The sequence below is a fragment of the Sceloporus occidentalis genome, unplaced genomic scaffold, assembly GCF_023333645.1.
Source record: "Sceloporus occidentalis isolate IW3139 unplaced genomic scaffold, rSceOcc1.0.p SCAF_57, whole genome shotgun sequence".
NCBI classification, from domain to species: Eukaryota; Metazoa; Chordata; class Lepidosauria; order Squamata; family Phrynosomatidae; genus Sceloporus; species Sceloporus occidentalis.
Window position 1 is genome coordinate 3538345 of NW_028317037.1, and position 26141 is coordinate 3564485.

General features: G+C 45.0%; 1 protein-coding gene across 1 annotated transcript; it reads right to left on the minus strand.

The window, feature by feature from the left end:
* Positions 1–6004: 6004 nt before the first annotated feature.
* Positions 6005–23592, minus strand: LOC149287722 (uncharacterized). The gene is made up of 4 exons (XM_089492480.1): positions 23455–23592; positions 22086–22252; positions 11367–11487; positions 6005–7473 (listed from the first exon to the last, which is right to left on the minus strand). The coding sequence occupies exons 2-4, from the start codon at positions 22158–22160 to the stop codon at positions 6572–6574; spliced, it is 1098 nt and encodes a 365-aa protein (XP_089348606.1). The 5' UTR covers positions 22161–22252; positions 23455–23592; the 3' UTR covers positions 6005–6571.
* Between the last annotated feature and the right edge of the window lie 2549 nt (positions 23593–26141).

A 26141-nucleotide genomic window follows, 5' to 3' on the forward strand; every position in this document is an offset into this window, starting at 1 on the left:
TAGTTTGTATTTTCTAGAACTGCCCAGATTACACCGGTTCTTAAATCCCTCCACTGGCTGCCCATTAGTGTCTGGGCAAGATACAAGGTGTTGGTTGTAACCTTTAAGGCCCTACATGGCTTGGGTCCAGACTACTTGCAGGAGTGCCTTCTTCCACACAATCCTCCCCACACTGGAAAAAATCTCCTAAAGCCTAAGAAGACTAGATTGGCTACAACAACCCAGAGGACCTTTTCTTCTGCCACTCCTAGGCTTTGGAATGACCTTCCGGAAGAGATCCATCACATCACCACCTTAGAAGCCTTTAAAAAGGCTGTTAAGATGGATCTCTTTCGGCAGGTCTTTCTAGAACACTGTCACCGACACTGTTATTGATACCGATACCCCGGCTGCCCTGCATAGATAGAAGTTCTCCCCTCAGCCTCTCCACCCAATCTAGTCTTCACATGTCTTTAAAGAACAAAGGAGGTAGGAAGGAGAAAGATGTAGATGGTAATAATAAGAACAAAAATAAGAAAAAGTGTGATGTTTGTTTGAATTGTAATTTTATTGATTGTATGGTTGTTTATTCTGAAAGTAAAAAGAATTTGAACATTATTTACAGTTTGACCTCAGTATCTGCTGAGGTTTGGTTTCAGGACCCCACTTAGTAACCAAAATCCGTGGATGTTCAAGTCCTATTACAAACAATGGGGTTGTAGTATGATGTGCCTTTCACAAAATGGCAAAATCAAGGTTGGCTTTTTGGGGATATATTGAGATGCAGAATCTGTGGATACTGAGAGCTGACTTTGAAAGGTTAAAAAGCAGTTGAAATCATCCCATTAAGAGAAATGTAACCCATGTAATTGGACTCATGGAGAAGTGGTCAGATGGAACCAAGGAGAATGTGTTTCTTTGGCTGGTTTCCCTGGAAAGAACTGAGAATCTTGGCCAAGGAGGGAGTTGAGTCAGTTGAGGCTGAGAGAAGGAGGAGAGACCTCAGGACAAGAGCATTTCTCTGGGTTAGTTTGCCTGTTTCCTATTTTATGTCAGTGTTTTGAGTACTGTCTTTCTTACAGTGGAACCTACTCCTGCTTTGTGAAGGCATCACAAGTTGGACTGGTTGATCTCACCTGAAAGCATCCTTCTTATTCATTCATTCCTATTGTACCTTCTTTGAACTGTATGGTTGTGTTATTTATTACATTTCATCCCACCTTTCTCCCATGGATGGGTCTCAAGGTGGCTTAGGATACAAAATAAAGAATGAACACAATCATTGTTTAAAAAAAGAACACATGCTACTAAAATAAGGATACTGCTGTTCCTTTGGTTGGAAGTTCATTCTCCAAGATCTGCAAGGGATAATCTACAAATGTTAACTGGGAGGGAAAGAGGACATTGGAGGACAATGGCTTGGAGTTATATCACATAGAGAGTAGTGAATGGAGACTTCCATGTTAGTGGGTTGGTGAATCTGCTCTGTCTTTTAGTCTGAGCTCTCTCTGGTGCTGACTATATTTTGGAAATGGGCTCCAGCCCCATGGATGAAAACCTGGAGGAAATTCAATGCCCCAATAATATGGAAGTCACAGTCTGTCAAAGTTTACATGAACTGTGTGAAATGTGTTTTTTTCATCCACAGTCATACAGTGGAGGTGGCCTATGACAAACCTCCTTTGAACACAGACAAATGAATAGCTGCCTTCAACTTTTTCTGAGTTTCACTTAATTTGCTCAGGTAAAATTGGATTTATTTGTTAGACTGTTCTTATCCTTTAAAAAAAATCTTCTCCAGACAAAGGACTTGGAAAGAAGAAAGATCCCTCCACAAAATTGTCTGGCCTTAAGATGAATGAGAAAGGCATCATGCGAAATGAAGAAGAGACGGCGATCGTGAACCAGACAGTTCTTTCTGACCCAGAGGAAGGGATCCAAGTGAGTCTGGGACACTTTTATGCAATAGGTTCTTGGCCTTAGGAGAAAAGCCGCAATATGGAAAAGGGGCACCAGCTCCTCTTTCTACTCTTTGTTCAAATGGACAGGTTTTCTCTGACCTACGGAGTCAAAGCAGACCATTTGGATGTTGAATGTGGATTGGAGGATGACTCACATTTGCCGCTGGGATCTTACTGGCATGGCTACAGAAACATGGATCTCATAGAATCAGAGGACGACCTGGAACTAACTGAGAAGGAACAGAAGAAGCCTCATGCACTTTTCCATGGGGTTTTAGAGTTGGGCAGCGTGTTCGCATCCAGCTGTCTTGCAAAGAGAGTTAGTTATTCCTCCCCACTGAGAATTTATCCTTTAAGTAACAGAGGTCAGGGCAGGGCAACATTAAATCCACCTCAAACTTTTTATTGAACTCTCTTCCCCCCAATTAATTCAATGCCTTGGACAGTCAGAAAACCAATGTTTTCATGTTTAAAATACCATTCAAAAAATATTTTGTAGTAGTTTTTCCTTAGGGCTTGGGAAGCTGTGTATTTTATCCTCCTTTTCCAGGTTAACTCCCATTATTCCATCTCAATATTGTGTCCTGGTTTCTTGGCCATTGAACCATGTTTTCTTGAACCACTTCAGATTTCATATCATGTTTTAACAGGATTGTATACAATCTCCCCACAAGTGGACCTTTCCCGATAGCAAGCACATTTCCTAGTATTTCTGTACTAATTATTTCTATTCCATATGTTTTCATATCCAACAAAAACGTCTCTCTTATTTGCCTGAAAATAAGCCAATTACATTGTTTACCTTCTTCTCTTATTTCCTCTTATGTTTTTAATTTAATTATATTGCCTTGGTTATTTATCAAATCATTGTATTATTATTATTATTATTATTATTATTATTATTATTATTGTGCTTCTCCAAACAGATCAAAGAGGCTAACAGTAAAAGCATAAGTAAAATACAATAGCAACTTATCATTGTTGCATCCAAAACTCTCCCAATTCCTCCCATCCACATTAAAATACAATTAAATTCTTAAACAATTATTAAAATAATTATTAAAAATTGAGCAGAGGCAGTTAGAGCAGTTGTTGAACAATTTATTAAATTAATTGGAGATTGCTGTAATGTTAATCTGGAAAGGCCTGCCGGAAGATATACGTCTTGATCGCCTTTTTAAAGCCTTCAAGACGGGTGATATATCAGACCTCTTCCGGAGGCCATTCCATAAACTGGGAGCAGCAGAAGAGAGGGTCCTCTGGGTAAATGCAGAGAGCCTTGTTATGGTTGGCTGCAGTAACCTTTTACTAGAGGACCTCAATATGTGGGGCAGATTGCGTGGGAAAAGAGGATCCTGTAAGTAAGCTGGACCCAAGTCATGAAGGGCTTTAAAGGTTATAACTATCACCTTGTACTGTCCCCGGAAATTAATGGGCAGCCAGTGAAGAGAGGTTAGTATAGGTGTGATATGGTCACCTCTAGATCTTCCAGTGACCACTCTGGCTGCCATATTTTGGATTAGTTGAAGTTTCCGGACTTGATATAAGGGTAGCGCTATGTAGAGCACATTACAGAAGTCAAGATGTGAGGTTACCAGCGCATGCACCATAGTTTTTAGGTCTTCAGGTTCCAGGAAGGGACGCAGTTGGTGTATCAGTCAAAGATGATAACAGGCATTCTTGGCCATCGCATCTATCTGAGCTGACATCTGGAGCAATGGATTCAGGAGCACCCCCAAACTGCAAACACAGTCCTTTAGGGGAAGTGTGACTCCATCCAGGACCGGTTGACAAACCTCCATACCCAGATTAGGACCTCCAACAACACGCACCTCCGTTTTATCTGGATTCAGTTTCATTCTTTTCTTTCTTTATCCAGCCCACTGCTGCCTCAAGACATTCATTCAGAGGGAGATGCCTTCTTTAGTTGACACTGAGATATCTCTGGATGTCATGAGCATACTGATAGCACCCGCCCAATGCCTCTGGATGAACCCTCTTGGCGGTTTCATGTAGATGCTGAATAGCATTGGGGATAGGAAGGCGCCCTGGGGAATGCTGGATTTAAGCTCCTTTTTAGAGGAGCAACTGTCCCCAAGCATCTTCATCTGGAATCTGCTTGAGAAATAGGACCGGAACCATTGCAATGCATTGGCCCCTATCCCCAATTCTCTCAGGAGTTCCAGAAGGATGCCATGTTCACTAGTATCAAAAGCCACTGAGAGGTCCAAAAGCATCAACAGGGTCACACTTCCACTGTCAATACTCAAGTGGAGATCATCTAAGGTGAGCATAGCAATCTTGACTCTGTATCCCATCCTGAAGCCAGTTTGAAATGGGTCTAGATAATCTGATTCTTCCAAGACTACTTGGTGTTGAAGAGCAACTGTCCTCTTAATCACCTTGTTTACAAATGGAAGATGGGAGACTGGTCTGTAATTGCTAATGTCCAAGTGATCTAGGGAGGGGCTTTTCAGAAGCGGCCGTACCACCGCTTCTTTTAAGCAAGATAGAAAATAGCCTTCCCTAAGAGATGCATTTAAGATATATCTCAGGTGAGTCCTAAGTGCATCTCCTCCTTGAATGGCCAGCAAGGCTTGAGAGGGCAAGTTGTCTTCCTCACACTTCCAAGGAGCTTGTCCACATCCTTGGTACTCACAGATTCAAAATGATCCAGTATGATCTTATTCACAGAGTCACTGGACACCTCACCTATAGCCTCTAATCGAATGTTTTTACTGTTTAACTGTTTTTATACTATCATTGTTTGATCCAGTTTTAGTATTGGGATCGGGGTGGGCATAGGGATTGATTTCTTTTGGATTTTATTGTAATCTCAATGTATTTTATTGTTGTAACCTAGAAATAAATCTATTATTATTATTATCATCATCTTATGCTGGTATCGAAGTTGGTTCTTCTGTGAGAGATTTTATCTGCGAAATGGTCATTTAAAGCATCACACTGAGCTGTGGTAGGCTCTAACAATGGGTTCTGGGAGGTGGATTTCTGGATCAGGTCCCAGATGCTCCCCACTTCAGCAGTCCCTTTATGCTTCTCTGCCCTCGGCACTTTCCCTCCCTCCCTCCTCCTTCCCATCCTTTAACCTACATCCCTTCAAGGGGGTCCAAGGCCCTTTCAGCATTTTCCCAGAACCGGGAGGGGGGTAATCTTTCAGGGGCTGAAGGTCTTTCTCCTTTTCCTCCTTTGCAGGGTTGTTGTGAAGGAAAATCCAAATCTTGTGGGCCTCTATGCCTAGTTCCGAGGTTACCATGGGGGTGTCCCTCTTCCAGAAGGGGCTTTGGGTCCCTCCATCTGCCTTCTCTTGTCTGTGTCCTAAATTTGGGGTCTTCTCTCCTGCCCAGATAGAGCCCCTTCCACAAGACCCCAGGGAAAACTCATCCCACCCAAAAAATGTTATTTCCAATGCTATCCTGTGTGATGCTCTTTATTTGGCACAAAAATATTCTCCAAATGAGGCATAAGAATGGAGGGTCTTTCCTCTGCCCCACTTTCCAGGAGGAAGGGGGCTCCTCAAAGCCCTTTTTACCTTTGGATCCTGATCCCCTCCATGGCCATACCTCTCTCCAAGGGTCCTTCCTGCCCGCTTTTCTCCTAATAACCCCCCAAGTACCTAGGCCTCAAGGAATCCCCTGAGGAGAACAAAGGGAAAGAAAGAAGGAGAGGAGGCCTGGGAAGCCCGCTCCCTTTCTTTGGGGAGAGAAGAGGGGCTTTCTTCCTTCTTATAACCCCGAGCCCTCCCCCCCTGGGAGACCCTCTAGCCATTCCTTCAATAGAACAAGAGCTCTCCCCACTTCTTTGCCTCTCTCAGAACGAAGACTGTGAAAGCAGCAATGGCTTCAGGTGTGAGACTGCGCAAGCACACATACATCGAAATGCCCCTTCTGATCATGCACAGGGATCACCAGGGCCTTACTGCTGCTGCTGTTCATTCTGCTGGCGGCCTGTTCTTATAACTGGGAATGGAGCTGAGGGCTGAGGAGAGAAGAAGGTGTCAGTTTTGTGCAAATTCAGAACTTCTGTGCATCAAAGAGTCCAATGTGTTGAAATAGCAAAGAACTTTATTGAAAACATAGTCAGAAATTCAGTGTTTAAGCCAGAACTGCCCTCCCCAAGCCAAAGGATATATTGAAACCCAAAACCTAAAACTCCACCTTCTACCAAACCTAGCCCCCACCTACAATCCCCACCATCCATCCCCCACTATTAACCAGCCCCACTTTGCCATCCTTCTCACAAGCACAATCTCTCCCTCCAGACATTTGAAGAAGCTGGCTCCCTTTCTCTTACTACCGATCCCCAACTTTCTTCAGCCAACATCCCACAAATTCTGAATGCTATCATTGCTATTCTAGCTAGCTCCAACAAATCCCAGCCCCCCGTCTAACTAACCTAAACCATGACCCATAATCCCCAGCCAAATTTATAACCCAAAGCAATTATCTATACTACTAGCAATTAAAACCTAAACTCAACAAAACATAACTTTAAAATATAAACAGACATATGGACAGACAAACCGTACATATAAAATCATAAGGGCCGTTTCTTAGAACCAGTGGATTGAAAAAAGATTTTTGTATTCCTTCGTTACAAAAAATAATGTTGGTTCACTGCTTGGATTTGTGTGGCTTCTCTCCTGTGTGGATTCTCTGGTGTGTCAGTAGGGTTGACTGCCGAGAAAAACAGTTCCCACAATGCTGGCATTTGTATGGCTTCTCTCCTGTGTGAACTCTCTGGTGTGTCAGTAGGTTTGACTGCCGAGAAAAACATTTCCCACAATGCTGGCATTTGTATGGCTTCTCTCCTGTGTGGATTCTCTGGTGTGTCAGTAGGGTTGACTGCTGAGAAAAACAGTTCCCACAATGCTGGCATTTGTATGGCTTCTCTCCTGTGTGGATTCTCTGGTGTGTCAGTAGGGTTGACTGCTGAGAAAAACATTTCCCACAATGCTGGCATTTGTATGGCTTCTCTCTTGTGTGGACTCTCTGGTGTGTCAGTAGGTATGACTGCTGAGAAAAACACTTCCCACAATGCTGGCATTTGTATGGCTTCTCTCCTGTGTGGATTCTCTGGTGTGTCAGTAGGGTTGACTGCCGAGAAAAACAGTTCCCACAATGCTGGCATTTGTATGGCTTCTCTCCTGTGTGGACTCTCTGGTGTGTCACTAGGTTTGACTTCAAAGAAAAACATTTCCCACAATGCTGGCATTTGCATGGCTTCTCTCCTGTGTGGGCTCTCTGATGTCTCACTAAGTCTCCCTTCAAAGAGAAACAGTTCCCACAATGCTGGCATTTGTAAGGCTTCTCTCCTGTATGGACTCTCTGATGTGTCACTAGGCTTGACTTCAAATAAAAACATTTCCCACAATGCTGGCATTTGCATGGCTTCTCTCCGGTGTGGACTCTCTGATGAATGACAAGGATCGACTTGTAAGCAAAATGTTTCCCACAATGCTGGCAGTTGTATGGCTTCTCTGATGTGTGGACTCTCTCATGACTGACACGTTCTTCTGTATAGAAGGATAATGACAGATAATACTGAATATCAGATTTAAGAGAGGAACGTTTTAGCCCAAGCCCACCTCTCTATGAGGTGAAGAAACCCAAATATCAGTGTTTGGTAATATGCAAGAATCAATGTATATCTAGATGGAATAAAGTATGAGAGTGAACCAAAGTACACAGTTTAGAATAGAGGCCTCTGGGAGAGTGGAATGCAGAAGGGGAGCAGATTTGAAGTTGTTCAAGGTGAAGCATTTGTCCAAGCACTTAAAGGAAACAAAGAGCATTAGGAAAAGACTGCTATAGAATGTAATTTCACTGGCAGAGGTTCCTCTGAGTGCCACCATATCTGATAAGGAGCAATGGGGTGTAGCCAAGGGTATTTTAAAGTATATTTAAATGTATTCATGTATCTGAACTATGATTGTTGGAAATGTATATGTTTGGAGTGTGAAGTGCCCAATAAAGTGATGAAGATGAGTTTTCTTTGTTTATTTTCCTATAAAGGTAGCCATTTTCTTTGGCTCTGGGCCTCAGTTTTGTTAGGAATTCTACTGAGGACAGCTAGCTTTGAATAAATCTGAATTGTTAACAAAATCTGGCTCCTCTGCCTTACTCTATTCTGTCACAACCTTTTAAAGCCTATCATCCACAACACCTATTTGATATTAAATTAATAAAGTTGGAGTGGGTGACCTGAGCAATGCCCTGCTGCTTATGCCCCTAAATACATGGAACGATTGTATCCTTACTCATATGAGCTAGCAAAGAAGAGACTGGATGGGGACTGCCTTGAGGGAATCAGTGGAAGCTGATAGTCAAAGGGCTGTTGAAAAAATATTCCATTAAACATGAGTAAAAATATTTTGATTGACAGGTGGCATCATTTCCTGTGAGACTGCCATAGATTCTTAAGTCAGAGCACATGGCATGATGCAAGCTAACTGCAGAGGATGCTTCATGCTGTGTGGCACCAGGAGATGAATCACAGCCAATACAGTATACTCCTCACATGTGAATTGCTGTGTATAGGATTGGATTGGAGTTGTATATACAAGAGATGGCGAGCATGATGGAAGTCAGAGAGGAGAGCTTGCAAATACTTTTATTATTTTGCAACTCAAGATAGAGAACTCCCAAAGATTCAGATGAAATCAACTGTGTCAGTGACTTATTTTTAAGTGTGAAAAGTGGTCAGTGCATTGCCAAAACCTGTACCTGGAATTTTTTTTCCCCATACTTTGCTAAGTTGAGCTGCATCTGGGAGCATCATGCTCACATTGCGCTGTACATTGGCTTTTGAACAGGACTGGAATTCAGAGCCAACAAGGACCTGAGGACCGGTGTGCTAATCCCTTATGTCTGAGGTATTTGCACCAAGCACCTATTGCATTCAAATTGATTTTGGACTATATTTTCCCCACCCAGAAAACATTCTAAAGTGATTTAAACCTTATAGAAAACTCAGGTTCTGCCCACTAGCAACAATTTCAGTATAAATATTTCAGTCTTGTTGCAGACAGACTCTCTGTTGGTTTACATTGCTAAACATCTCACTACACTCACCAGCTCCACTTGCCTTGGGAGTTACTGACTTCTCTCCCCATTCTGGACCCTCAGCAATTGGAATCAAGTTCTGTCTAGGTTATGTATTACCATTAGCAAAGCCTAACATCTATTCACCACTCCCACCTTTGTTACCTAGTTCTTGTGTGTGCGTGTGAACACTTATATGTGTGTGCAAGCGTGTACAGTGCACCTATGTCACATGCGGGCACGCCTTGGGCGGATTTCAGCATACACTAAAAGCCACACTAGGAAAAAGGGAGGCGTGCCCCATAAGGGTTAATGGTGCCTGTGACTGTGCCGGGCACGGACATTCCACTGCGCGGAGCACCATTCATGTAAATAGGGCTCGAGAATACACTGAGTTCCCCTAATGCCGGGGGGGGGGGGGACGGGATGACTCCCGAGGCCACTGTTGCCCCAATCTCCCCTTTGAACAAAGTATGAAATTCCCCTAAAAGCATAGCACTTGGGAGTGTCCTCCCCAGACTCCAGCATTTCGGGTAACAAAGAGCCTCTGGAATCAACCATGGAGCTAAGCAAGCTCAGGTTGGAAAAGAAACATTAGAGAAAAAGGAATTTTTCTGTCGCCTTTTCCTCTATTCATAGACATTGCTCATAATTTCTAAATGGAACCCCTTAATATGTTTGAAAACAAGGACTTGAGCCGGTTCTCACCAGTTCAGTTCTTAAAATCTGTCAGGGTGGTGGCTGCCTCCCAATCCCCAAGGCCCCTCTCCTGGCCCTTCCCAGAGGTCCCTTCCTCTCCGCACAGAGCTAGGCGATCCTGGCTTTGCTCCTGCCTTCCCCTCCTGGCTCCCATAGCCTGATCCCCTTCCCTTTCTCCCTCTGCTCCCCAACCTTCCCTCTTGCCATCTGCACTGCTTAAGCATCTCATATTCAGCTTCCCTGCCTTTCAATTTTTCACTTTCTCTCCATCTCTCTCTCACAGACACATACCCACAGTGTGATTCAAAAAAAGGATACTTTGAGGCTCATTGGTTGATAATGGCAGGATAAGCAATATACAAATAACTCATTGGCAAAGGCAGAGCAAGGGGGCTGGGACTTGGACTCCAATTTTGGTGAGGGTCAAGCACCAGGGAGCAGCCTTAAAACATTATAAGACAGGCATGGACTACTGATGGGGTTTGGAGGAGACCTCAGGGGCAACCCCACATTATATTGCCTGGGGGAGGGGAGTGAAATAATATTTTGCCCCTCAACATCCCACAGCATCCCTTTGGGGAAATGGAGGCCATTTTGCCACTTTTGGGCCCTCTCTGAGCCATTGCAGACCCAAGGGAGGTCTTTCCCCCAAGAGGACTCTCCAGAGCCTTTAAAGGATGGAAGAGGGGCCAAAAGAGGTAGGAAACTTGCCCAGGGATGTGCTGAGTACCATTTGGGTGAGAAAAGCATTAATCTCTATGGCTTTTTCCTACAAAATCCTGTAATAGGCAGTTTAGGATGGAGTATTCAGAATCCTTAGAAACTGGAGAGCAATAGTGCCTCAGTGAACTACAGATTCAAATATTCTACAGGATGTTGCTATCACAATTAAACTAGGCTTGAAAGGGATCTAGGACTCCTAGTAGATCGCAAGTTGAACATGGGCCAACAGTGTGATGAGGCAGCTACAAAGGCCCATGTGATTCTAGGCTGCATCAATACAGGTATAGTTTCTAGATCAAGGGAAGTAATGGTGCCACTTTATTCTGCTTTGGTCAGTCCTCACTTGGAATAATCCTGTGTCCAGTTCTGGGCCCCACAATTCAAAAAGGATGTTGACAAATTGGAGCATGTCCAAAGGAGGCCAACCAAAGTGGTGAAGGGTATGAAAGCCATCAAGCTCTATGAGGAGCAGCTTAGAAAGCTGGTTATGTTTATCCTGGAGAAAAGAAAATAAAGAGTGGATATGATAGCCATGTTTAAATATTTGAAAGGGTGTCATGTTGCGCAAGCAGCAGGCTTGCTTTTTGCTACTACAGAGAAAAGGAGACACTACAATGGATGCAAGACACAGGGAAAGAGGTTCCACCAAAATATTAGGAGGAACTTCATGACAGTAAGAGCTCTTTGACAGTGGAATATACTCCCTTAGAGTTTGATGGAGTCCTCTTCTTTGGAGGTCTTTAAAGAGAGGCTGGATGGCCATCTCTTGGGGGTGATTTGAATGTGTATTCCTGCAGGGCAGAAGGGGGTTGAACTGGATGGCCCTTGTGGTCTATTCCAACTCTATGATTCTATAATTCTAGTGGAACCATAGCGACATGATAATATAGTATGAAAGGGACCGTAGTCTTTATAGAAAGAGCCATGGATTCAGGTTCCTTACCTACAGAAGCCACATTCTCATAATTGTCCATCATTACATAATTGTACATCAGTCTCTGTTTCTTGGTCAACAGTTTCCATTCATCCTCTGAGAAATATACTGCCACATCCGCAAAGGTCACCTGAAATAGAAAATAGCCCTCATCCAGAGAGTGACTAAGCAAAAGGGGAGTAAAGCACATGGTGCATCCAAATATTATTTCATTACTTCAGAATTCAGTCCAGGAAATAAAGTTTAAATTCTGTTAGCAAGCAAAAAGCTACTGCCTTTCCCCCCCTTTTTTATTGTGGTAATACATCTTTTTTTTTTTTTTTTACAAAGCTTGCATGTTTACAACAAGATAAATAAAAACATATATCAACAAGCTATAAATCTGTTAGGCTTATTCCTGATAACTCTCCACAAGAAACTTTTAATACAACATCTTATTCCCCTATCTCTAGGTATGAATAGAAAGGTTTTGTTTCTTGTACCTCTCCTTACTGAGCAGCCGCTAAATAAAGTCTTACAGCTTCCCAATCCTTTCCCCATTTAACCATATCCTTCTTGTTTATTAATGCTGTTAATCTGTCTAGATCTTTCAATTCTTGAATTTCGTTTTGCCAAGTCTCTATTTCTGGGATTATTATAGGTAATTTCCAGTTCTTTGCTATTATCCTTCTGGCAGCCGATATTAAGTATAATAATATTTCCCAATATTTCCTTTCTTCCTCTGGGTCTAGTAATAAGGTCTTGTTTAACAGATATATTTCTGGTCCAAACTCAAAATCAATTTTTAATATTAACTTTATTTCCAAATGAATCTTCACCCAAAAAGACTTTATATATGTGCTTTGCCACCACATATGTAAATATGTACCCATTTCTTTTTGGCATCTCCAACACCGGTTATCCTTTAATTTATAATTTTTTCTAGTGAGAATGGTGTTTGATACCATCTATTTACAACTTTCAAATAAATTTCTTTTATTTTTTGTGCTACAGTAATTTTTTTTTGTTTTTAATCTAGCTTCTTCCCATTTTTCCAAGTCTAAATTGTATCCCAATTCTTGTGCCCATTTTGTCATAGAATCATTAATTTCCACTTCTTCAAGGGATCTTTTCAGTAAGATGTTATATATTTTACATAATATATTTTTTCATCTTCTGTCATTTTATTTATGCAGATTATATAGGAGAGGTGTCCTCCGAAGTGTTAGGAGGACGACTTGCTCTCTTGATCCCTGTCCCTCATGGCTGGCAGCTCAGGGGGGAGATGCGGTGCGACTTATGTTACACCGCATAATCAATACATCTCTAAGTGAGGGTCAGTTTCCAACTAAATTAAAATCAGCAGTGGTTAAACCCCTGCTAAAGAAGCCCTCCTTAGACCCTCTGCTTCATAACAACTATAGACCCATCTCGCTGCTGCCTTTTTTGGGGAAGGTAATCGAGAGAGCAGTCGCCTTCCAGCTTCAGTCGATCTTGGATGACACCGATTTTCTGGACCCATTTCAAACCGGCTTCCGGGCTGGCTATGGAGTTGAGACTGCCATGGTCGCCTTAGTTGATGACCTCCGTCTGGGCATGGACAGGGGGAGCGTGTCCCTGTTAGTGCTTCTGGACATCTCAGCGGCCTTCGATACCATCGACCTGTGAGACTCGGGAAATACTCTGGCCAAAGATCCACAACAAACTTCAGATGAAACAGAAAATTTATTGATAGAACTGGAACAAAGTATTCTTGCCACGTCTTTGCCAAAACTGAAGACTCAGAATGAAATCAGAACCTTAAGATTCCCTCCAACCCCTCCCATTGAGTTGTTTCCCAGCACCTTTCCCTTTGATGTAGAAACCCTTTCTTTGATCTGTAAAGTAAGGAGGGGTTTTTTGACCATTTGGTTCCTGGCTTTTCCTATGGCGCAGAGAGCTAAGGCTGTATACCAGATTGGCCTCAGATTCCCAATAGCCCCTCATAATTTACCTGCTGCCATGTCCTACGTGACCATCCGGCTCGTTCCCCATGGAACCCTTCCTCACTCGTTCCAACGTTGCTGCCCGTTTGGTTATCTATCTATCTATCTATCTATCTATCTATCTATCTATCTATCAATCTATCTCTCTATCTATCTATTTATCGGTCTATTCTTCTATCCATCTATCTGTCTGTCTGTTTGTCTGCTTGTCTGACTGTCTGTCGGTTTGTCTATTCATCTCTCTATTTATCCCTCTATCTATCTATCTATCTATCTATCTATCTATCTATCTATCTATCTATCTGTCTATTTGTCTATCAATCTATCTATCCCTCTATCTATCTATCTCGTCATTTATCTATCCATGTCACTCTCTATCTGGCCATCTATCTATCTATCTATCTATCTATCTATCTATCTATCTATCTATCTTTCTGGCAGAAGACACCCTGAATACTTAACTGAAGGTGGATTCTGACAGTCTGCCTCCCCAAGCCCTATCGCCCTCCTTTTGGCTTGTCAGGATAAGCCAGATGGAACTCTTTAACCAACTTATCAGCATTTACATCTTTTACGTTCACCCATTCAGCCATGTCTACAGGGAAATGTTTCCACTGCACCAAATATTCTAATTGCCCCCGCATCATCCTAGAGTCCAACACTTTTACAATCTCAAAATGCTCTTCTCCTCCAATCAGCAGAGGCAGTGGTTCCATTTTCTCCTCGTCTTCGTTACTCCTCCCAATCGCTGGTTTCAACAAACTGAAATGGAAAACATTGTGTAAATGTTTATACATTTTTGGAAGGTCTAACTCGGCCGTCACCTCTGTGATTAGCCGCTTGACCTTAAAAGGTCCCACAAACTTAGGTCCCAATTTTTTGCACGGCAGCCGACACTTCAAGTTTTTTGTCGATAGAAAAACTTTGTCCCCCACTTTGATATCCCAACTTGGTTTCCGGTGTTGATCCGCGAACCTTTTGTAGTCTAGCTTAGCTTGCTTTAGAGCATCTTCAACCTTCCCCCAATTGTCTCTTAATAGTTGGCTCCAATTCCCCACTGACACTGGATCCTCCGGGGCTGGAGTTAGTTGAGGGATGACTCTTGGCTCGTAGCCGTATACAGCCTGAAATGGTGACACTCCTGTACTGGCGTGTACCCCCATGTTAAACGCTACCTCCGCGTGAGGCAACAGGTCCATCCAGTTGTCTTGCAGGTGGTTTACATAACATCTAAGGTATCTTTCCACACACTGATTAGTGCGTTCCACCTGACCATCTGTAGCTGGGTGAAAAGCCGTGCTCAGCGCTAATTGCACCCCTAATTTGTCCTGTAAGCACCTCCAAAATTGAGAAATAAAGGTTCCTCCTCTATCGGAGACTATCTTATCTGGTAAACAATGTAACCGGTACACATTTTCTATGAACAAGTCTGCCAACCGTGGCGCGCTGGGTACCCCCTTACACCCCACGTAATGCACTTGCTTGGAAAACAAGTCTGCGATCACCCAAATGGTGTCCTTGCCCTTGCTGTCAGGCAAGTCTGTAATAAAGTCCATGCCTATGTGTTGCCAGGGCCGAGTGGGGGTTTCCAATGGCCTTAACAACCCACTAGGTTTCCCTGTGTTAGGCTTAGCTCTGGCGCAAACCACGCAGCTTTGAACATAGTTCTCCACCTCTTTCCACACCCCTGGCCACCAATATTTGCTTCGCAGAGTGTGCCAAGTTTTCACAAATCCCCAATGTCCCGCCGCCTTGACATCATGGCATGCTGCCATTACCTTAGCCCTTAAGTCCTCGGGCACATATATCTTATTGTCCTTGCCCCACAATCCATGCTCCGTCTGCTGTAATTCACTTTTCAAATTATTGATTTCTAGATCCCCTTCGTAAGCTTGGAGGACCTCTCGTAATAGGGGGTCTAAGTCTGCGACTGCCCGCTCTTGTTCCCTTTTTGTCTGGCTTCGTGTGGTCACCCCTAGCCCCAGCTGTTGTGCTGTGAACAGGGCCTGTTTCTCCAACTCCTCCTTCTCCCCAGGCCCGTGCATCCGTGAAAGCCCATCAGCCAGCCCATTCTCCCTCCCTGGGATGAATTTTATGGTAAAATTGAATTTAAAGAAATCTTTAGCCCATCGGCGCTGTTTTGGGCTTAGCTGCCTCAGAGTCTGCAATGCCTCTAAGTTCCGGTGATCAGTCCATACTTCGAAGGGGTGGGGAGCCCCCTCCAAGAATTGCCTCCAAGTGTCTAAAGCCCACTTAATAGCAAATGATTCTTTTTCCCAGCATGGCCAAAGGGCTTGCGTCGAATCAAACTTCTTGGAGGAATAGGCACAAGGTCTGAGCTGGCCCCCCTCATCCCGCTGCAATAATACTGCCCCCACTGCTGCATCCGAGGCATCTACCTGCACTACGAAAGGCTGCTCGGGGTCGGGGTGCTTAAGTATTGGCTCTGAGCTAAACAACTGCTTCAGAGCTGCAAACGCCTTAGTGCATTCTGGAGTCCAGTTAATCTTGTTAGATGGCTTGGGTTTCTCTATCCCTGGGGGGCCCTGCCCTCGCTGCTTTCTCCCTTCCCCCTTAGAGGTTTTTAACAGATTAGTAATAGGTAACGCCACTTGAGCAAAATCAGGGATGAATTGTCTATAAAAGTTTGCAAATCCCAGGAACCTCTGCACCTGCTTGCGCGTCTTGGGTTCAGGCCAATTCAGAACGTCTTGGACCTTGTGGGGGTCCATGTGCAGTCCCTGAGTAGACACCCTGTACCCCAGAAAGTCAAGTGTGTCTGTGTGGAAGTGGCATTTGGACAGTTTCACATACAGTTTGTGGTCCAGCAACCTCTTCAGCACTTTTCTGACTAGTTGTACATGGCTATTCAGGTCCTGAGAATAGATCAAAATGTCATCTAGATACACTAACACTCCTTCAAATAGCAGATCATGCAATACTTCGTGTACAAGCTTCATAAAGCACGAAGGACCTCCCGAAAGGCCAAACGGGAAAACCAAATATTCAAACGCCCCCAAAGGACAATGGAATGCGGTTTTGTATTCATCTCCTTCCTTGATTCTTACTCGGAAGTAAGCATCCCGCAAATCCAACTTAGTGAAAATCTTCCCTGTGGATAGCCAACTCAGCATATCCTTCATCAGGGGAAGTGGGTATTTACTGCAGGTGCTTATGGCATTCAGGTTTTTATAGTCCGTTACCAGTCTCAAAGTCCCATCCTTCTTTTCCCTGAAAAATACTGGAGCCCCGAAAGGCGAGCTGGAAGGGCGAATAAACCCCCTGGCCAGGTTTTTCTCAATAAATTCCTTGAGCGTGCTCATTTCCCGGGGTGTCATGGGATACATTTTTGGTTTGGGTGGGGCAACCCCTGGGTTCAGTTCTATTGCGCAGTCTGTGTCCCTGTGGGGGGGCAGCACATCACATTCCTTTTCTTCAAAAACATCCCCCAAATCTCGATATACCCCTGGGAACCCTAACAGAGGTTGGACCCCTGTCCCTGCGCTCATGGCACAGGGGCCCCTCATTTTTACTGTCAAAGCTTGACTATTCTCGGCTGACGGGTGTCCATTCAGCCTCAGATGCTGCTTGCATCCTGGGTCGTTAAAAGTCAACAGCTTGTTCCTCCAGTTAATAGCAGGATTGTGCTGCGCCAGCCAATCTATGCCTAGCACCAAGTCCCAGCCCTGAGTTGCTCCAATTACGAACTGTATGGGTTCCTGGTGTCCAGCAATTTTCAACGTTAAAAGTTCTGTTTGTGTCCTACTGGGCACCCCCCCCATCATGGAGCCATCCATCTGCATGAACGGGATCTCCTCAGGTAGAGGCTCTTGGTTAATTCCCCATTCCTGCACTGTGCTAGGGCTCATTAGGCACCTGGTGCAGCCCGAGTCCAAGGCTGCCAGCAAAGTTCCCATAGTTCCTTTGCGCTGGTGCCCAAGTTTCACTTCCAAAAAATAAATGGGCACTCCCCCACTCACCACATTTGGGATGTTCCCGTCCTGGTCTGTATCCTTCTGGTGCGCCTCAAAACGTGGAGCTCCAGTTCCTGGGTGGGTGATTTGCCCCGCAGTCTCCCTTCTTGCTCCTCCTCCGGAGCTCGGCGGCGCCTTGCCGGTGGCCTTGTCGCCGGCCCTTTCTGGACACTTGGCGATGAGATGTCCCTTCATGCCACAAGCCAAGCACAGCCCCAGCCTCATCCTGCGCTGTTTCTCAGACTCCCTCATCGATTTTGGGTGCTGTTGGGCGCCTCCTCCGGAGGACTTTACCATAGCCTTGCCCTGTTGGAGAGCCGCCCGCTGTTTGGCCAGTCGCACTCGCTCCTTGGTGGTCTCGGCTTCTCCAGCCCACCGCATCCATTCCTGCAGCCCCGCCGGGTTCCCTCTCATCAGCACCCACTCTAGTATTTCGGAGTTGAGTCCGTCCTGAAACTGACGAACCAGCATGGGCTCTGGGAAATCTGGGATCTGGGCGGCCACGCTTCTAAACTCTAACACATACTCCCCCACGGATCGCTTGCCTTGTTGCAGCGTCATGAATTTAGTTTTAGCGCGGTCTACTCGGAAGGGATCTTCAAATCGTGCTCGAAGCGCTGTCATGAATGCCCCCAAGTTCTGCAGCTCCGGAGCCCTGCAGTCGTAGAGCTGCACCAGCCACTGGGCCGCCTGGCCCTCCAACCTTCCAGCCACGCAGCGCACCTTTTCTCCTTCATCCGGGAAGTAATCTCCTCTGGTCCTCATGTGTCCCGCCACCTGAGCCAGGAAGAAAGGGAGCTGTTCCGGGTCCCCGTTAAATTTGGCTTCCAGTTTACTAGCCAGGAGCTCCCTCAGCGCCTCCGTTTCTCCTCTCCCCCTCCTGGGGCCCGCGTTTAGACCGCCGTGCCGTGAGTGGGGTCGCGAGGTAGTCTCTGCCTCCTCGTCGCTCTCCTCCTCCGAGCCCTCGCCGAGCGCATCCGTCGCCGGCTTGGGGGTGGAGTGATTCTCCCGCTGCTCTGACTCTCTGGTAGTCAGTTGAGACATCAGGGATTTCAGTTCCCTCAAATCCTCCTTAAGGCCCGCCACCTCATCTGCCAGGTTTTCCTCCCTTGGCGCCCTCAGCATGGCCTCTCCCACAGCTTGGTCCCAAGCTGTTACTCTGCCGGCTCTGCGGCGTTTCTTCTCGTCCTCCGGGAGTGGGAACCACAGCTCCTCCAGTAGTCCGCCTCCCTCGCCCATTTGCTTGGGTCTGGCTCCCCGCTGCTCAGCGCCCTCGAAAGATTTCTCCCACTCCGAGATCCCTCCTGAAGCGGCTGGCACCTTTCCGGGTGGCGGAGATTCCCTGGTCGTCATTTTGTGTGGAGTTTTGGCAAACTGTGAGACTCGGGAAATACTCTGGCCAAAGATCCACAACAAACTTCAGATGAAACAGAAAATTTATTGATAGAACTGGAACAAAGTATTCTTGCCACGTCTTTGCCAAAACTGAAGACTCAGAATGAAATCAGAACCTTAAGATTCCCTCCAACCCCTCCCATTGAGTTGTTTCCCAGCACCTTTCCCTTTGATGTAGAAACCCTTTCTTTGATCTGTAAAGTAAGGAGGGGTTTTTTGACCATTTGGTTCCTGGCTTTTCCTATGGCGCAGAGAGCTAAGGCTGTATACCAGATTGGCCTCAGATTCCCAATAGCCCCTCATAATTTACCTGCTGCCATGTCCTACGTGACCATCCGGCTCGTTCCCCATGGAACCCTTCCTCACTCGTTCCAACGTTGCTGCCCGTTTGGTTATCTATCTATCTATCTATCTATCTATCTATCTATCTATCTATCTATCTATCTATCTATCAATCTATCTCTCTATCTATCTATTTATCGGTCTATTCTTCTATCCATCTATCTGTCTGTCTGTTTGTCTGCTTGTCTGACTGTCTGTCGGTTTGTCTATTCATCTCTCTATTTATCCCTCTATCTATCTATCTATCTATCTATCTATCTATCTATCTATCTATCTATCTATCTATCTATCTGTCTATTTGTCTATCAATCTATCTATCCCTCTATCTATCTATCTCGTCATTTATCTATCCATGTCACTCTCTATCTGGCCATCTATCTATCTATCTATCTATCTATCTATCTATCTATCTATCTTTCTGGCAGAAGACACCCTGAATACTTAACTGAGGGAGTTGGGAATTGGGGGCACTGCTTTGCAGTGGTTCCGTTCCTACCTCTCGGGCAGATCCCAGATGGTGGAGCTGGGGGACTGTCGCTCCGACAAGAGGGCCCTGACATCTGGTGTCCCTCAGGGAGCAATTTTGTCCCCTATGCTATTCAACATCTACATGAAGCCGCTGGGAGAGATCATCCGGAGACATGGGGCGCGGTGTTATCAGTACGCTGATGACACCCAGATAATTTTCTCTATGTCTCCGACTGATGCAGTAACTAAGGATGGCATCTCTCCTCTAGATGCCTGCTTGGCGTCGGTAATGGGCTGGATGAGGGAGAACAAACTCAGTGTGAATCCAGGGAAAACGGAAGTACTGGTGATAGGTTCCCCGGTTTCGGGTGGTGAGATCTGTCACCCGGTCCTGAATGGGGTCACGCTCCCCCTGAAGGACTCGGTGCGCAGCTTGGGAGTACTCCTTGATTCGTCGCTCCAGCTGACTTCTCAGGTGGATGCGACGGTCAGGAGTGCTTGTTATCAGCTACGGCTGATACGCCAGCTGCGTCCCTACCTGGACCGAAAGGACCTTGAGTCTGTTGTACATGCTTTGGTAACCTCTCGATTAGATTTCTGCAATGCGCTCTACATGGGGCAACCCTTGTACCAAACCCGGAAGCTGCAATTGGTGCAGAACATGGCAGCCAGATTGGTCGCTGGTAGCTCCAGGTCGGACCATATAACACCTATTTTAAAAGATCTTCATTGGCTGCCTATTTGCTTCCGAGCTCAATACAAGGTGTTGGTTTTGACCTATAAAGCCCTAAATGGCTTGGGCCCAGGGTACTTGGAGGACCGCCTCTCCCCACATAATCCGCCTCGCACGCTCAGAACTTCCGGGACCAAATTGTTGGAGGTCCCTAGGTCCAACTTGATGCGGACCTCACAGAGGGCTTTTACTATTGCTGCCCCTTCTCTTTGGAATAAGCTCCCTGCAGAGCTTCGCTCCGCCGCCTCATTAGCTGTCTTTAAGACACAGCTGAAAACATATCTATTCCGGCTGGCCTTCCCACCTTAGACTGTCTGTTTTTTCCTGCTCTCCTTTTCCCTTTTGACCTCCGGACCATTGTAAAGTCCTCCTCTTTTCTTCTTGAACCTGACATGTATATTTTATCGTCTTCCTGTTCCGTTTTTGTACTAATGTTTTTAACTGTTATATTGTATTTTTAACCTGTATTGGCATGTTTTAATATTTTTGTAAGCCGCCCTGATCATACCTATGGAAGGGCGGGGTAGAAATAAAATTTATTATTATTTTATTTATTAATATTCATTATATTCTTTCTCAAAACCAAATAAACTCTTATCCTTTGTAAATCTGGCTTGGTAAACCTATTGTGACAAGGTCTATCATGCATATGATGAATTGGGCACCAGGCCATGAAGGTTCATGTTGCCAATCTCTTCCTTTTAGTTGGTTTCAAGGTGCTACAAGATTGCTTTGCATACTGTTGGGCATGCTTTGATTGTGATTTCCTGCATGGCAGGGGTTGGACTTGATGGCCCTTGTGGTCTCTTCCAACCCTACAATTCTGTGATTCCTTCTTTAAGTTGAATATAATTCAACCAATTCATATGGCCTATTTTAGTTATGGTTTCTTCCTTTAATCTTAATATAACATTTCCTTCATTATCATGAGTTAATATGTCTCTGTACCTTATCCATTTCTGATCTTTTCCCCATTGGCCTAAAAAAGCCTCCTGTGGGGAAACCCAAAGTGGAAGTCCAACGTAAAACATTTTTTCACAGTTAGCCAGTTATTAATGAAAGGTTTCCTCAATAGATGTTCATTAAAGACTTTGTCCCATTGTGCACATCATATGAGACGTATACAAAAAAGGTACTGCCTTTGAGATCCAGTTTGTCTCAGATATTTTCAACATAATATACAATATAATAAACAGTATAATTTAGGCCATGGCTGGGATATTGAGGATGGATGAGGAAGGATACTGACATTCCCAAAACATATAGTACATTTAGCTACAAAAGAATTATGGTGCATTTAGCCATTTCTTGCCAAATTTTGGAGGCAAATGTCATTTTAAAAACCAGTTCTGGGGAGCACTCTGGACTTGAGGGCCACTGGGCCCACCCTCAGTTTAGATCCAGAGATGGTCTCCCATATCCCCAAAATTTCACAGACAGGAAAAGCAAGGCACATGTGGACAAGCAACACCAGAAGGTGGTGAGGATGGCCAAAGTTGTTTATGAGGAAGATCACACAACCTAGGAAGGGCACAGCAGTTTGCTTTTGCCTCAGCCTCCTAGCAAGGGAAGACCCTGGCAACCTATCTCCTCTCCTATCCCCCCTTTTGGGTTGATGGGTGCAAACTCCTTGGTAGTCATTTTTCACCGACCCAAGAGAGCTGAAGAGAAGGGGGAAAGTGGGAGGAGGAGAGAGAAACCGGGACATTTTTGAAAGCCCCTGAAAAGGTGGGGTGGCAGAGGATTAACCAGGACTTTCTCTGCCGAACTGGGACAATATGTTCTCCACTTGCTTTCATGAGCTGGCCCAGCAGTGACACAAATGAAACTAATAGTCAGGATGTCAACTCACCAAAGAGTTCTTGTACTTTGCCAGCCTCTTTCTCTTGGAGCCCAACTCCCTCTGCTTGGCTTCTGTGTTGGCCATTAGGTGGGAAGGGGTCCTGGTGGCCCTGCACTTGGGTCTCTTCCAGCAAAATATGTCACAAAGCTGTGTACAAGGAAGCCGAGATGAGGTTCCTGAGAAAAGAGACTAGGGTTAGGCTTGGTTTGTCAAGAAATCCTGCATCACTCAAAGACACAGAGAACAGCATGCTGCTAGTGAGATATGTAGGTGACATATGCCTCCTTTGAGCTAATGCAGAGGTGGGTATCCCCTTCCTCTCTCTGCACCAAACAAAGCCCCCTGGACCTAGCATAGATTCACTGCAGCTCCCCTACACAACAGATAGTCCATGTTAAAACGCTTTTGATGTTGCTATGTTGCGCAGCACGTGAGGCAACACGTTAACTTAACATATGGCGCCAGATACTCCACCTTGACTGTAGTCAGTAGCTGGTGAGCTGAAGAAACACCTGTCGCTTTCTCAGTAAGCAAAGAGACACTGTAATCTTCTCTCAGATGAGGCTTTTATTCATATAAGAAGTTCCACTGTGTACAACACTATATACATCGACACCCTCCACCATCCACACCAGTAACAACCCACTCTGAGGCACACACTGTCTGACTCTTCCTCAGAGACAGTTGAGAATGACAGGTGACAGTTGCATCAACATTCCAATGATGCACTGTTTAAATGCTGACACATCTAACTGCTACTAGAGCTGTAAATGACTCCCACAACAGCTCCATCTAGTGGCCACATGCATGTCATTTCCTCAGACCTGTTCTCCATGGTCCTGACACTCCATGCCTTGTGAGAGTGGAGGGGGGTCAGGGGATGGGGAATGGGAGAGGACCCTGGCTATGTCCCTGTAGCTAGATGTGAAATGAGCGCATCATCTGCTGAAACCTCCTGACCTGGCTCTTTGATCTTTATACATTGCCTTTATCCATCTTAAATAAGAAGCTCCTGTTTAGATTTTTTCAAGTCTTGCAAATGACATATCCCATCCTATGTTATCGAAGGCCTTTTCTAAATCGACAAAGATAAGTGCAAGTTATTTTTTATAAACCCAGTGAAACAAACACCTTACAAAGCTCTAGTAAACACCATGTACACACACAGTCCCCACACAAAGGAGTCACTGGCTCACTGTGTGTCTGGGTCTGGAAATCTCACTTCCACCTTCTGGGAAGACAATGTTGCCAGAGACTGAATTTGGGGCTTTATGCCTGCAAAGCATGGGTTCACTCTCTCAGCTGCAACCCTTCCACACAATCCTGGACTGATGCATTTAAACAAAGTCCTGCTTCAGCTCCAGGAATAAAGGCCTACCTTCAGAACAAAGACCCTGATTCCTGCAGCCCCAGAAAGGCCTCTTCTGCGGTCCTTTATGGCCGGAGCTTCCCTGGGTCAGAGTCCGTCTCCTCAGCCGTAGAGAAGGGTTGCTCTGAGTGCGAAGGAGGAAGAGATCCACAGGGCTGACGGAGGGAAGGCAATTTGGAAAAGATCAGTGTCAATGGCCATGGAGGGCAGAAAGTGACAATGCCTAGGAAACTCCCCTGAGTCCCAGCCATTCTAGGAATGAGTGGCAGGAGTGAGTCCAGGGGGCTGAGGGGGTCTCCTTTCCCAAAGGGGGAGGCAAGGACCGATGGACCCTCCCCAGCTAGGGCCCAAAGGGAGGGTCTCTTTCCCCACCTCTCTCTCCCAGCCCCGAAAGCCCAGCCCTGGGTCCCCTGCCTCCCCTTCCTCAGACCCCCACAGGCCCCTTCCTTCCTTCCTTCCTTCGCCTCAAAATGGAGGGTCAGAGGCACAAAGGGACACCCTTCCTTTTTGCCCAAGGAACCTGGCCTCCATCTCACTCTGGAGCCTCAGGAGAGAAAGAGAAGCCTCTGTTCAAATGAGGCCTCAGAGAAGGTTCTGGAACATTATTTCCCACAGTCACAAGCAGCACAAAATGGCCACCAGAACACAAAATGGCCGCCTCTGCCTCAGCGCTTGGCAGTTTTCAGTTTGTGGCCTTCAGGGAAACCAAAATGGAGGATGAAAGGGCCCCAAAGTCGGAAGGGACCCAAACAGGACTTCTAAACCTTAACAAAATCTAAACATTTTCCTGATGCTATTGAAAGGAGGAACCTGATTAATTACAATCAATAGTGAAAGATATCAATATTAATATTAAGAGTGTCCATCGTCCACAACCCAGCTCAGGTCTTGACCGCTCAGGGAGGCCAGTCCAGCTGCAGGTGGCCCTCTGTCTGTCCGTCCTCCTTTCCTTCTGCATTCCTCCTCTTTTCCCCAGCATCAGCCCCTTTCCCAAGAAGGCTGCATCTGCACTTTAGAAATAAGGCACTTTGACACTGCTTTAACTGCTCAGTGCTATGGAATCTAATCTAATCAGAGTGATTTTGTCTCAAGTGTTTTACAATTTTAATGAGGACTGCAAGAGAAAACAAATTATTTGTAAGGATAAGTATAAGTAGAACAATATATATTTACTTTTTACTTATTAACAGATAATTAAAAAATGAATGAGATAGAAATAAAAGTTTGTCTGGTAGTTTGGAAGCAGCGGATGGTAAATGCGAGTAATAGGTTTGTCTTTAACCCTCAGTGCTATGGAATCCTGGGATTTTACCTTTGGACACTTAGCCTTCTCTGCCAGAGAGCTCTCATGCCACAAAAACTAGAAATCCCAGGATTCCATAGGATGGGACCAGGAGAGTTAAAGTGGTTTCAAACCGGATTATTTCTGTAGTGCAGATACAGCCAAAGTCGGTTGTAAAAAGATAGAAACACCCATGTCAAATTTTTATCCTGTTAAATATGGTTTTGCCTTTTTTGAAATATAAGCAGTTTGTTTTTCTGTTTTATCCTTATTCTTCTTATTTGTGTTTGTTTGTATGTTTGTATGTATCATTCTTGGTAATATGAGATGGTCGGGTCTGCCTCCTTCCGTCTTCCCTGAAAATGTATTAATAAGAAAACTGGGGAGACTTTAAAAAATTCCAAAGGAGCTACATTTGGCTTTTTTGGGGGGACAAGCTTCCTCTTAGAAGCCAAATCCCAATGTTTGTGAAGAAGAAGAATAAGGCTTGTATTAAAACTATGCTCCCCATTTCTGATCCCTCTTAAAACCCATGTTCCCCAGAAGGAGCAGAGCTTTGTAATAAGAAAACCCTCTCAGAAAAGAGACACAAAAGACACACAAAGAGACACACTTCCTTCCTTTTGGCCCAAGGAGCCTGGCCTCCTTCTGACTCTGGAGCCTCAGGAGAGAAAGAGAGGCCTCTGTTCAACTGAGGCTCAGAGACGGTTCTGGAACATTATTCCCCACAGTCACAAGCAGCACAAAATGGCTGCCAGAACACAAAATGGCCACCAGAACACAAAATGGCTGGGTCTGCCTGAGTAGTACATACTCCAAGGAGATATTTACTATAAATAACAAAATATGACTGAAATATAAGTCATACAAGATATTAAGAATCTTTCAGGTACAATATTTGTAAGTATATAATATTCAATTCCTACAAGCTATTAAAGAAATAAATAAACCGAAGCCTCCAATTCTGAGACTAACTTCCAAGATCCGCTCTTTAACTCTCATTCTCGATCTCCAACCGACACAATTCCCCCAACTGTCTCTTGGTCTCTCAGGCCTTATATCTCCTTCTCATGGAAGCTTCCAGAAGAACCTTTATCTTGCTCTCTGATTGGTCAAGAGAGCCTTCCGTAGCAGTGATGTCATTCTGCATTTGCATAAACCTCCCTTTTCTGCCTGAAGAAGACCTCCATTGACTGGAGCCCAGTCATTACACTTTCCCAAGGCAAGGCTTGCCCCTATTTCCCAATGTTGTTCTTGGGGTCTGCCTTCCAGTTGTTTCCAGGTCTTATGGTGACCTTTTGGGAGTCTCTGAAGGGGTTTTCTTGGCAGGTTCCTTCAGAGTGGGTTTCCCATGGCCATCCTCTGAGGCTGAGAGAGTGCAACTTTATCATCATCATCATCATCATCATCATCA